This window comes from Bos indicus x Bos taurus, chromosome 18, assembly GCF_003369695.1.
Source record: "Bos indicus x Bos taurus breed Angus x Brahman F1 hybrid chromosome 18, Bos_hybrid_MaternalHap_v2.0, whole genome shotgun sequence".
Taxonomy (NCBI): Eukaryota; Metazoa; Chordata; class Mammalia; order Artiodactyla; family Bovidae; genus Bos; species Bos indicus x Bos taurus.
The window spans coordinates 51674203-51686433 of record NC_040093.1 but is presented as its reverse complement, the minus strand read 5'-3'; the positions used below and the strand labels follow the sequence as shown (position 1 = coordinate 51686433).

At 61.1% G+C, this 12231-nt stretch overlaps 1 protein-coding gene across 2 annotated transcripts in view; it reads right to left on the bottom strand.

Annotated features, from left to right (window-relative positions):
• Nucleotides 1-10861, bottom strand: part of CBFA2T3 (CBFA2/RUNX1 translocation partner 3) — a 78020-nt gene extending 67159 nt beyond the window's left edge. The window contains exon 1 of one of the 2 annotated variants that reach the window (XM_027513793.1): nucleotides 10581-10861. In XM_027513793.1, coding sequence (XP_027369594.1) covers nucleotides 10581-10668 — 88 coding nt within the window. In that variant the 5' untranslated portion in view covers nucleotides 10669-10861. The remainder of the gene's footprint in view (nucleotides 1-10580) is intronic. The other variant, XM_027513792.1, reaches the window with a different exon arrangement.
• Nucleotides 10862-12231: the final 1370 nt, after the last annotated feature.

Genomic DNA, 12231 nt, shown 5'->3' with positions numbered 1-12231 from the left:
GGTGGAAAGCAGAAGGCTGATGATGCTCGAAACTTCACCTTGATGCCAACCAATCTGAGAACTGTGCACCAGCTGTGCAGACACCCTGCAGCCCCTCCCTCACCTGGCCTCTGAAGCCCCTTCCCTGAAAGCCATTGGCGAGTCTGGGTCTTTTGAGCTTGCGCTGCTCGCTCTCCTTGCTTGCCACCTGTAATAAACATGGTACTTTCCTTCATCACAATGCGGCATCAGGGGACGGGCTCTGCAGCCTGCGGGCAAGGGGACCTGAGTTGGTTCAGTAACAGTGGCAGCAAGATGCCCACTCGGAGGCCCCAGTTGGGCCTCTGCGACCTCATCTTGCTTTCTTCCGAGGGGCTGGGGCACCTGCTCGCTACCGCACATCTCACACATATTAGCCAGCAGGAGTGTTAAGGTCACTCTTTTCGCGGCCAGCATGTGGGGTGAAGCCAGCCATCACCGTCCAAAGCTTCTGCAGCGGCAACGGCTCCTGTCATACCCAACACAAAAGCAGCAGCCCAGGGCTGGTGTGACTGAGCTGGGTGAGGCCGCTTTGTGAGAAACAGCACCTTACAGGGGACTTGATTTTTAAAAGACATTTTAGGGAACATGCCAGCCAAAAGTCACGGAGCCAGCCTCAGATCCCCTGGCTTGGAAGCCAGATCCTGGCATCCAGTACATGGCAGGGCCATGGGAGTGAAATGGGGTGCTCACATGTCTCCTTTGTGGGAACAGGGAGAGCTCGGCGAGGTGCCACTACTATTACAAATGCCCCACCCCCTGCCTCTGGGCTCCGTCCTGACGGCAATACCCCATCTGCACACCCTCCGCAGCAGGGGCTGTCCTGCCAGGCCCGGGCTCCAGCACAGCCTGTCATGTATTCCTGGCCTTGCTGAGGGGTGCACGGGTGTGTCTGCTCAGTAGAGCAGTCTCCTGACTCCTCCAGGACTGGCCATGGCCACCTCTGTGCAGTGCTGTCTGGGGGAGGCCTGGGGAGGGGTGCTTAGGCAGCCAACGGGCAGATACCAAAGTCCCCTTGGCCACCTCTTCCTTCTAGCATCATCAAGGGGCCACTCAGAGTGCCATTTCTGGCTTCCTGGAGTGGGGTTTCCCAGCTTGGAGACCTCAAGCCTGCTGCTTGGCAGCCACACCACCAGGACTTTCCACCACCCAAGCCTCACACTGAAGGTCTGGAGCAGAGCTTGAGTTGGGGAGGGGAAGGTGCAGACCGAGGGAGACCACACCAGCCTCTCCTCTATTCATCACAGCCAGACTCCCTGCCACAGCCTCACCCAGATGACCGCTGAGCTCACGTTCAGAAAAGGTCGGATCAGGTGGGCCGAGGCCTCCACCGGCTCGGTGCTCAGATGCCACCCCACCTCCACCCACGCTGGTTTCCGTGGGTGGGGCCTCCCCAGCAGCCACGGGGATTCACAACCTACAGAAATGCCCAACATTGCGCTGGACACGTGACTGTACAAAAGGCCTTCTCAACAGGAGCTATAAGGGGTCACCTCGCAGCCCCACCCTCCAGCTGCCTGGCTCAAGGGGCCACCAGGCAACATGGCCACGCCGGTGCTGATGCCGTGTTATCTATCATCATGGGGAGAAAAAGGAAGATCGCCGGACTCAATACTTCTATGCAGCAATTTAAAACACAGACAATTACAACGTATCTGGGAAAGACACACAGATAAAACAGTTCCTTGGACAGTTCCACAGGTGGGCGACTCTGGTGTTGACATGCGACACAAGCCCCATTTTACATTGAGGATTCAGAGCCGAGTTTGGGGGACCGACCTCACAGGGCATCCTGAACTGGGTCTGGGACCTGCAGCCTGGCTTTCAGTGATCCCCAGGTTGGGGCAGGGGGGCAGCCTCCAGGGCAGTGGGCACTGGATCTATGAGCAACTCCTTTTTATGAAGAAGTGCGATGAGGGAGCAGCTCTGGGTCGAAGTGACAGCTTGTTTCCCCTGCTTGGGATGGGGCTTTCCTGATGTGGGCAGATTATTTCATAATTTAAATGAAAGGTGGCCCAATGGCAGGAGTGGGCAGCATGTCAGGGGCCCCCCGCAGATGCCGACCAGGCTGGTCCCTCTGTCTCCCAGGTCCTGCAGGCTCAGCAGCCTGTGTGGTAGAAACTGGATGTGGCCTGCGTGTGAAATGTTTCATATTCTGGCAGAGAAATCGGCTTTAAATCGTCTGTTAAATCTGGTCTACCTGAAACGTTATCATTTTCACTTGTATTCAAGTTAGAAATTATTCAGGTATCTGTTGCATCCTGCTTTTGCCCAAAGACTTTGAAATCCCATGCCAGGGTATCTCCGGCTGGACGGGCAGCCCCAGGGGGTGGCAGAGCCTCAGGGCTGGCTGGTCTCATCTGTGCTGAGGGTTGGGTCAGGGGCTCAGGGAGGTGCGTCGCCATAGTGACGGGTGAGAAGCAGAGTCTGGACCGCGGACATTTGCCTGAAAGGGAGGCGGCTGGGCAGGGCAGGGCTGCAGGACCTCGTCCAGCTGTCTCTGGTCCCCGCGGGAGGGAGGGAAGCACCTGGCAGTTTCAGTTTCCACAGGAAGCTGCCTGCTCCCGTCTCCCCTCCAGCCAGCTGTGCTCTCTGCCCTGCAGCTTCGAGTGGCGGCCCCCCCCTGGAGAGCCCCCCAGGTGGGGACAGCCCCTCGAGCTGCAGACGAGGAAGCCCGGGTCGAGGGGCCAGAGCTGAGCAGAGTCCCTCCCTCCTGGGCCTCAGAGGATGGAGCAGGGTGCGACGCACCTGGGGGCTGCGAACTGGAACGATACTGTTCTGACTTGCAGTTTTTTGTCACCTGCTTTAGAATATCAAGTCCTGACCCTGGGTCTAGAAAACACTGTGGTGGTGGAGGGGTGGAACGGCGCCTGTCCGTGCATCCGTCTGTCCAGGCCTCCTAAGAAACAGGAGCGGAGAAGCGAGGGTTGTGCACACGGAGCCTCTTGGGGAGGCTCCTAGCCCAGAGGCTGAGGCGCTGCCTGGCAGGAGTGGGTGTGCGGTCAGCAGTGGGGCTGGGGTGGCGGGCAGTGTCCTGGGGAGGTGGGCCCTGGGACCACTCAGTAAAGGGTGATCTCTCTGAGGTCTAGGGTATGGGTGTTGGGGTTCCTGTGTCTGTGCTGTCGCTCTGCTCACAGCGAGCCTGGAACCTTAGACCTTTTGTCTTAAAAAGAGGACCCGGATGTGGGGAGACCCCCACAGCCACAGCCCCTGAGCTTTCTGAGGGGCCCTGTCGGCCTGGGAGGCAAGCGTCCCAGTGCCCCTCCTGCTTGGCCTCCCCACTGCCATGCTGCCCCCTCCCAGGGCCTGTGAGGTTGGGGCTTTCCATGCACTCAAAATGCACCCTGATTTGGGAGGAAAGGAGGAAGCGCTGGGAGTCCCAGGGCGGGCGAATCCCTACTTCCTTCCACGGGGCCCCTTCTTCACTCCCACCAGGGGCCTTGGCCGGGGAGGGGGTACAGACAGGGGGTCACAGCCAGGATCCTGCAGGCTGAGAAGGGTGGGTTGGGCCGGGTGGGTGCCGGGGTCCTCCCTCTCCATCCCCAGCTTTTCGGGGGCTGGCTGCCACCCCCACATCATAGACGAGAAGACAGGCCTGTGGGGTCCTGGGCAAGTGATGGAGCTGGTTTCCAGCCCGGCCCTCCCCTCCTGGTTCTGACCTGGTCCAACCTGAGCAGACAGGTCTGGAGGGCGCATCTTCAGGGTGGCCTCCCTGACTCCTGGCCAGCATGAGGGCCAGGCCTTGGTTCCCTGTCCACCGGACCAAGGGCACCAAGGACACTGGTCACTTCTCTAGGGCAACAACAGTCCATCAGTGTGGCTCCTGCAGCTGTGAGCCGGTGGGGCCCAACTCTCTGCCGTCTGACATGTGCGCCTTCGTCCACCAGCCCCCCCAGGCCGTAAGCCCCCCAGGCTGTGAGCCCCCTGGAGCTTCCTCTCAGGAAGGGACCCCTTGCTGCACCCACAGAGTGAAAGCCACAGTCAGAGTCCCCCTTGCCCCATGAGCCCTCAGTTGCATGGAGTGGCCCTCAGAAAGCCCGAGCTCATTTCAAGGGCAGGCAGGAACCTGGCCGGGCCTGGTTTTCTAAAAGTTGCAGAGTAGCAAGGAGCACAGGGCTTTGCCCTGAGGCCTGGGGTGGGCGGCCCTCGGGCATCAGCGGGGGCGGTGCTCTGTCCAGCTGTCAACTGGGGTGCCGGCAGCATCTGCTCGGAGCTCCCTGGCATAGAGCCAGCAGACCCCACCATGGGCTTTCAGAGGGCTCAGCCCAGGTGCTAGGCTGCCAGGTGTGGCTCCCACACTGGAGTGCTGGGTGCCAAGGGGGTCCCTTTCCTGAGGCCCCACCCAAGTGCATTTCCTCCCAGGGAGGGTGCTGGGCAGACAGGGAAGCTCCAGCCCTCCTGGGGACTGCTGTGTGACCTTGGGTAGGTTTCTTGGCCCCTCAGATTTGCCTTCATGTGTGCAGCCAGGTCAATGGTGCCTTTGAAGGGTTACTGGGCAGAAGCCATGCCCAGGGCCAGGAAGGACTCTGGAATGGAGCAGCCCTCTCCTCTGCCTCCACCCTGCCCCCTCCTCCAGGGAGCAGCCTGTCCTTGGGGAACAACCTTGGCAGTCCCTCCTCTGTCCCTGCAGAGGCCCTGAGCCTCTGCTGTCCAAGGAGCAGGCCTACAATACACAACCCAGTCATCACCCAAGGATCACCCAGACCCCAGCAGTGTCACCCAAGCCCTCCCATCCGGAGCAGAGGTGGCCACGACTGAGGGATTCTCCGCTCAGACGCTGGCCTGGGTGGGTGAGTCCACATCTGACCCACCCTGCTCCCACTTAGGAACTGGGGGAGGAATGTGTGCACCCTGGGTGTCTGACCCAGTCCTCCAGGGCCAGATAGGTGAGGTACGAATGGGCCTGGGTGGGCTCTGTGGCTGAGTAGGTGCTGGGATGGGGGTCAGCAAAAAGGTTCCTCCATCCCTGGGATGTAGGATGGTTAGCAGGTCAGTGTTTGCAAGGCAACAGGACCCACCAGGATGGCGGGAGGTGCCTGCCCTCCCTGCAGTAAGCATCCCCATCTGGCCACTGTCCCTTCTCATCCCTCCCTGGGCCTTTCCTGGAAGTGCTGCTTGGTGGTGGTGGGGCACAGTGGACCAGGGAGCTCTTATCACACATCAAACCTGCTGGCACGTGATCTTGGATGGCCAGCCTCCTCATCTGCTGTTTATAAGCCGCCTGCCTGGGTGTTCTGTGGCTTGGCAGTCCCTTTCCCTTTCTGGGCCCTGTGCCCCCCTGTAGAGGACACGGGGAGGGAAGACGGGAGGGCAGGTGGCCCAGCACCATCCACGCCTCTGGCTGCGGGGGAGGGAACGCTGGTGCCCGTGGGGAGAGGCTGGGACGGGCTGCCCCGGTCTCACCCCCAGGCCTGGGTCCGACTCAGCCCTGGGGCCACATGCTGTCTGACCCCTGGCAGGTCACTCCCATCTCTGGGCCTCAGCTCCCGTCTGACAGCAGCTGTGATCTAGCATCTAGAGACCAACACAAGCCACTCACCAGGGCCCCTGTGCTGATCAGCGCACTCGCTGTCTGCGGGTGGTCGAGTCGCCTGGACACGGGGTGCACTCTCCACCCAGTGCTGGGCACCCTGGCAGTGCCGCTCCAGGTGCTGAGAGTGCCATGGCAAGCAGACAGCGGAGCCAGCACACCAGGGAGACAGGTTAAGTAGACACGGAACTGCTTCCTTCGTCAGATAGAGTAAAAAGTGAAGGGGAAACAGCAGGAAAGGAGGACTGGGCACACAAGTTGGAGGGGAGGGGAGGGTAACCAGAGCAAAGACTTAAAGAGGGGGTGGGAGGGAGCCAAACGGAAGACGAGCCCATGGGGAGGGAACAGTGCCATGGCGGGAGGGTGTCTGGGGTGTTGGTGGGGTGGCCATGTACCAGCTGGATAGAGGGAGAAGGGTGGGCATGGGAGGTGGGCAGGGGAAGCCCCCAGAGGGCGTGCACACAGTGGAGAGGTGATCCGGCCTGACTTTTCTTGAATTCAGTCTTGTAAACAACGGAATGGCAAATTGACTCCCCAAAGTCCCATGAAAAGAGCCTGTCAGCACCCCACCCCCAGAAGACCCTTGGATGGGGTCCCCATGGATGCCACCTCCATTCTGGGCCACCCTTTGCCGATCACTGCCTGCCCCAGGATGTCTGCCTGCCCTGGCTGTGCCGGTGAGACTGTACGAGGGGTTTTAATGCTGAGACTTTGATTAGCGTCATTGCAGCCCTACCTCTGGCCCCATCACCTGTGTGAATGAGCCCGAGTCCAGCAGTGGCCCCTCTTTCCCTTTCCTTGGCCTCTCCTCTGCCACTGCAGTTGTGGAAGTGAAGATGTGAGAGGTTAACACCAATGCCTTTCTTCTCAGTCAAGACACTTTGAGAAGTGAAAGTCTTTGCCTCCTCTAGCTACCCGCCAAGGGACCACTTCCTTCAGGAAGCTGGCCTGGATTGCACCCTGTCCCCTGGGCATCACTCCTGCCCCCAGCTCTGTCTTCTGAAGTTTGGATTTGTTGTCTAACAGGTGGGGAGGACGTGGGTGGCTGGAGTCCTGCTGGCTGCCCCCGGAAGTCTTTCTCCCAGGACTGTGGGATGGGACAGCGTGGAAACTGCAGGTCTCAGGGAAAGAGTGCTCCACATGTACCCTGGGGGTAATGCACTCCTCCCAGGACCTGGGGTGGAGTGCAGCCCTCCCTCCCCAGACTTACGCTGGGTCCTGACCCTGGGCATGGGGGGATGGGGGCAAGCTGCACCCCTGCTCCCCTGGAGGCTGGCCTGGGGCAGGTCAGGAGACCCTAGGAGATGGGCATGGAGGGAACACACGGGCGTTTGTCCTGCCGTCCTCTCTCCAGGGTTCTCCCACTCCGTTCCTCTCCTGGCCCCTCTCTTAGCTCATTCCTCTCCTCCCTTCCCACCCCTCAGGTCAAGGAGTGTCCCCCAGACTTCTGTGCTGGCCGGGCGACTCTGTTTGATCTGTGTCAGTGGTTTCTCTTCAAACTGTCCACACTGTTGCCCAGTGGTCATGTGAGCAGTTTCCTGCCAGGACCAACTGATCTGGCAGGTGTCCAGGGCTCCTTCCACTGTAATGGGCCCCCACTCCCATCTGGCCCTTCATCCATCCTGTAGGGTCAGTAGAGCCGGGTCCAAGCCTGCCTCTGCTCTTGCCTGCTGTGTGCCCCTCGGAACCTTGGTATCTTCTTCTGAGATGGCAGTCACAACCTCACATGGGGCTCGGCAGCCCTGAGCCGATATCCTGACACAGGAGCCCCCAGCACCATGTGGTCAACAAGCAGTGGAGATGGGCCTGGGGAAGGGAAGGAAGCCTTGCAGGATGTGAGCAGAGCAGGGACAGGACAGCCGTCCCACGTGAGGCAACGGTACACGAGTCAAAGGACAAATCGCTTGCAGTACTTTGCACAGAGATGCAGATGGACGGTCACTGTGGGGCTCGGTTCTCAGTCCCACACTACAGAGAGGGGCTGTGGACTTTGCCGTCCGCCCAGGCACATGCCAATCCCAGACGCCCTGGGCCCTCCCAGTATGAACTCCCCAGTATCCATAGCTGACTGTCTCCTGACAGCCCTGAAAGCGTGGCCAAGGGCCTCGGCTGATCGGAAAGTGGGGTGGCAGGCGGGCAGTGGGGCAGAGAACACACTGGATTCTGATAACCTGGCTCCCCTCTTGCAGGGTGCAGCCCTTGAGGCTCCGTGACCCCCATGGCAGCTGGAGGCCATGAGCCCAAGCCCTGGGCCTGGCTGTGCCGAAGGCAGCTGTGCAGGCCATGGGCTCCTTTGCCCCAATCCTGCCACCTGGAACACAGACAGGATGGTTGGAGCTCGGTCATCTGGAATGGGGTGGCCCTAGATTCCAAAACCGCTTTTTAGAAGAGGAGGAGAGGCCGCATTAAGATGGGGGCAGAGATGGGAGGGATGCAGCCACAAGCCAAGGATGCCTGGAGCCCCCAGGAGCTGGAAGAGGCAGGTGGGACCCTTCCTCGGAGCCTCTGCAGGGAGCCTGGCCCTGCGACCCTCCTGATTTCAGACTCTGGCCTCCAGAATCAGAAGGAGATTTCTGTTGTAATTCACCCATTTGTGGTGATTTGTTACACCCTTCCCAGGAAATTAATACAGCAGGGATCGGCATTCCAGACAAAGAATGTTTGTGGCTGGAGTGGGGAGGGGGTGGGGGGGTGGGGACAGGAGGAGGGGGACAGGGGAGGGAGGACAAGGCCACTTGGTAACAGTGGTGACCTCTGAACCCCACCCCTGTGGCCAGGTGACCCAAGGTTCGCAAGATGGCGCCCTCCACGAAGCTGTCTCGCTTGGACCCTCCAGTGATGGGACACTCCCTGTCTCCCTGTCACTCCCCTGTCCCTCTCAGGTGACACTGAACAGGCCTGACTCAGTTTCCCCTTCAGGCACTGCCCCTGAGCCTCCTTTGCCCGAGGCACCCCTGCCAATGTGCTGGCTCCACCTCTTGTTTGTGGGGTTCAGCTCCTAGCACACACGACTGGCACTTTATTTTTGCCCACACCTTGTGGCATGCGAGGTCGTAGCCCCCACAGTGGAATATAGAGTCTTACCACTGGGCTGCCAGGGAAGCTGGGCACCTAATAAGCCTGAGTACAGTGAACACCCTCTAACCAGCACTGTTCCTTTCTGTCTGCTGCCCGGCTGCACACCCCTCGGGGATGCACCAGCAGGGGTGGGTCTGTCCACGGGTCTGTCGTCCCCCCACCCTCAGCACTGCCCCCGCTTCCTACCAGCAGGAGGGCAGCGCAGGGTTCACACACGTTCTCAGACAGACAGACTCAACTTTACAAGATACTACTTACTATTCTTTTAGTGGTTTAGGTGCTACTTGACGTTTGGAATCTCAAAGCTTTTCACAGACTCTTGGGAAGGCTGCAGGACAGACCCACTGACCCAAGGCCTGTCCTGGACCCCCCGGCTCCCATGGACTCCAGCACAGCCCCACCTGCCACTTCCCATGGTGGAGATGTCTGGCACCTGGGGACCCTCTGCCCCTTTGCGGGGGCATGGGGAGCTGGACGTCTCCCCACGTGTCTGTGTCTGTCCCACGGAGCCAGGTGATTTAGAGAAGATGGGCCATAAGTTCCTAAAAGCCGCAGTCCCAGGACGGGGACCCCGTGCCCAGGCAAGCCCCCAGCTTGATGCATGAGTGAAATGCCCACTGCTTTCCCTCCTGTCCGTGAAGCGCCCCAGGAAGCTCCAGAGGCCCGCAGCCCAACCCCTGGAGTGACATTGTGAGCGCCTCAGGTGCATCACGTTTCCCGGCCTCAGACCCCTTCCACGCGGACATGCCACCATCCATCTGAACACGGCCACGGCCGGCAGCTCACACACCCTCACCCGCTACCCCCTGCCCACCCCTGGCCTTGAGAAGCAGCTTCTTGACCCTTTCATGGAGCCGAAGGATGGGGCCTGACACACAAGGAACCTGAGGCCCAGGTGAAGAGGGACTGGTCCCAGGTGAGGAGCAATGAGTGGTCCCAGGACAGTGGGGTTCAGGCAGGGCCACCCTGGGGAAGAAGGAACAGCTGTGTGGTCGCAGCTAGAGCTGGACGGGACCAGAGACTGTGGTCAGCCCGAGCGCAGGGCAGCCATATCCCAGGCCAGTGACTGGAGCCTCCCTGGCAACGTCTTAGAATCATCAGCAGCACGCTAGTGACTGTGGAGAGGCAGGCTTTGCACACCCTGGGGCCCCAGTCCTGGATGTGCTGAGTGCCAGGTGGAGCTGGCCCTCGGGTCCCTGGCTGGGGCAGGTGGGAACCCGCTTAGGGCAGGTGGTCCCTCTGCAGGGGAGATGGGCTGTCTGGGGTTGGGGTGCTGGGGTGACTCAGGCCTGCTTGCACTCTGCAGGCTACTGCAATGAGACTTGCGGATCTGTGTTCCTAATCCATGGCCACGTGGCTATGGCTGGTGAGCGGGGCCTCCTGTGTGCAGTTCTGTGGGCCCCTGAGTCCCGGGAGAGCCGGGCAGGTGATCCTGCAGCTTGGGCCCACAGCCTCCTGCACCCCCTAGTCAGCAGCCCCTGGAGGTCTTCCCTGTGCGACCACCTCTCCCTGGCACTGGCTCCGCTGGTGGGAGCCCTGGAGGGTTACTCCTCATTGAGGGCGGAGCAGGTCCTGGACCACCACTCGCTCCTGGGGCCCTGGACCAGCCCCTCTCCATCTGGCCTCAGTTTCCTCCTCTGACCTCCAAGTCTTAGGGGTCCCCAGCGCTCTGCACACCACCTTTCTCGCCGACTCCTGGGGCCCTGCTCACTGAGCAGCCTCCACCTCCAGCGTCTGCCTCTGGGTGGGGCCCACGGGTGGGGCCCACCCGTAGGCCTGGCACCTGCTGGCCCTCCCCGGCCACCTGCCCCAGCTGCACAGGTCTGTGCCTGGTGGGAGGCTGTGCTGATGTTGGACATGAGTCAACAGGCCGGGAAGCACAGCAAGGAGATGTCACTGCCTCATGCCACCTGCTCAGCGCCGCTTCCGCCCCAAACCGGTTCCATCCCCTTACCTGGACCGCCCTTCCTGGGACCCCGGGGCGTTGAACAGCTGGTGGATGCTGAGGGCCCACTGTCCAGCACGGGGGACGCCCGGGACATGGAGCCAGAGGGTGGGTTCAGGAATCTGAATCCTGCTGAGGTGGGAGGTGGGCAGCCCTGTGGTGGGCAGCAGCGTGGAGCCTGGTGAGCCGCACACTAAGTGCCCTTCTCAACCTCGTGGGCCCTCGAGGGAAAGACACAGGCCTCAGCCAGCCTAGGCTCCTCTGAACTAGAGGTCTCCGTCCCCCAGACTGCTTCAGGCCTTCTTGCAGCTGCCTGGGGAAGGGGCGGGCAGCCGCAGGGGCTCATGTGATGCGGGGCGGGCCTGGGGAGGCGCCGGTGGGGGAGGTCGCCTGCAGCCTGCGGCGAGGCAGCCAGCTGTGTCACCGTGATAGTGCGGCCGGCCGGGGAGCAGCCGTGCAGCTGTGCCCACTGCTTCCTCAACAGGAACCATCTGGGCCCGGCCCTGCCCGGCCTCCCCTCACGGCAATTCCGTTCTGACTTCCCAACAACTTCCTCCTCCAGCCCAGCCGGTGACACTCCACCCACCCTGAGCCTGGCCCACTGGGCGTGCTTCCTTGACCTGGGGTGGTGCAGGGGGGACGTGAGGGCACAGATCAACAACAGAGGGACAATGTCCACCCTGGCCAAGCCTCCCAGCCCAGTTGCGCCTGCCTATCTCCTCTCTGGCCTGGCTCATCCTGCAGCCTGGGGTGGTCCGGGGGTCTCCACCCTCTCCTGACCTCAGCCAGACTTCTCCCAAGGCCCTCCTCCCAGGGCCAGCTGTTCTTGGGCCTCACTCGTAACCTTGAACCTGACTTCTGGGTCAGCCCTGGTCTGATCCTGGTCCTGCCACTCTGGCCAGCCCCTGTACTCAGGCTTTCCCCTGCAGCCTGGAGGTCCTGGCCCCCAACCATCCTGAAAAGTGCTGCCCACTGGGCTGGACAAGGAAACCCCCTCTCTGAGCTTGTCCTCCTGGCTGGGGTCTCCTTGGAGATCCTCACCCCATTTCCTGATGGACACCTTGGGGAACAGTCAATTCAGACTCACAGGTGGAATTTGCTGAGCTTGAGGCTGCTCCCTAGTCTGAGGGATGACAGAAAGCATGCCAGGGCCCTCGGTCACCTCTCAGACTAGACACGGGCGTCCGAGACCCCTCACCCAGCACAGAGGAGGTGAGGCTGTGCACAGGCACACAGTCACTTGGTGAAGGTGGTGACCACCATGGGAAGACCCCTTGAAGGAGACAGCGTGCCCCTTGCCCTCCACTGGCCTGTCAATCAGGCCCTGGGGACCCAAACTTGGTGTAGGCTCAGGGCCTCAGACTGGCCAGAGGTGTGCAGCCTGCAGCCCCAGAGCTCATAAATTTTGACAAGCTGAATTGAATTTCTAGGTAATTCCTGCCCGTGGGGAGCAGTCCCAGCAGTGCAGAGGGCGCAGGGCACCCAGGGAGAACCCCGTCCATGCCCCTGCCTCTGTCTTTCCCCAGAGGCACTGCCTCCACAGGTGGGCATCCTTCTAGAGCCTGTGCAGCACAGACCCTGTCTGTTCCTGGAAGGGGCCGCCACGTGCACGTCCCCTGCGGGCCGGGCTGCCCTGAGTCCCCAGGGTTCAGATGGAGAG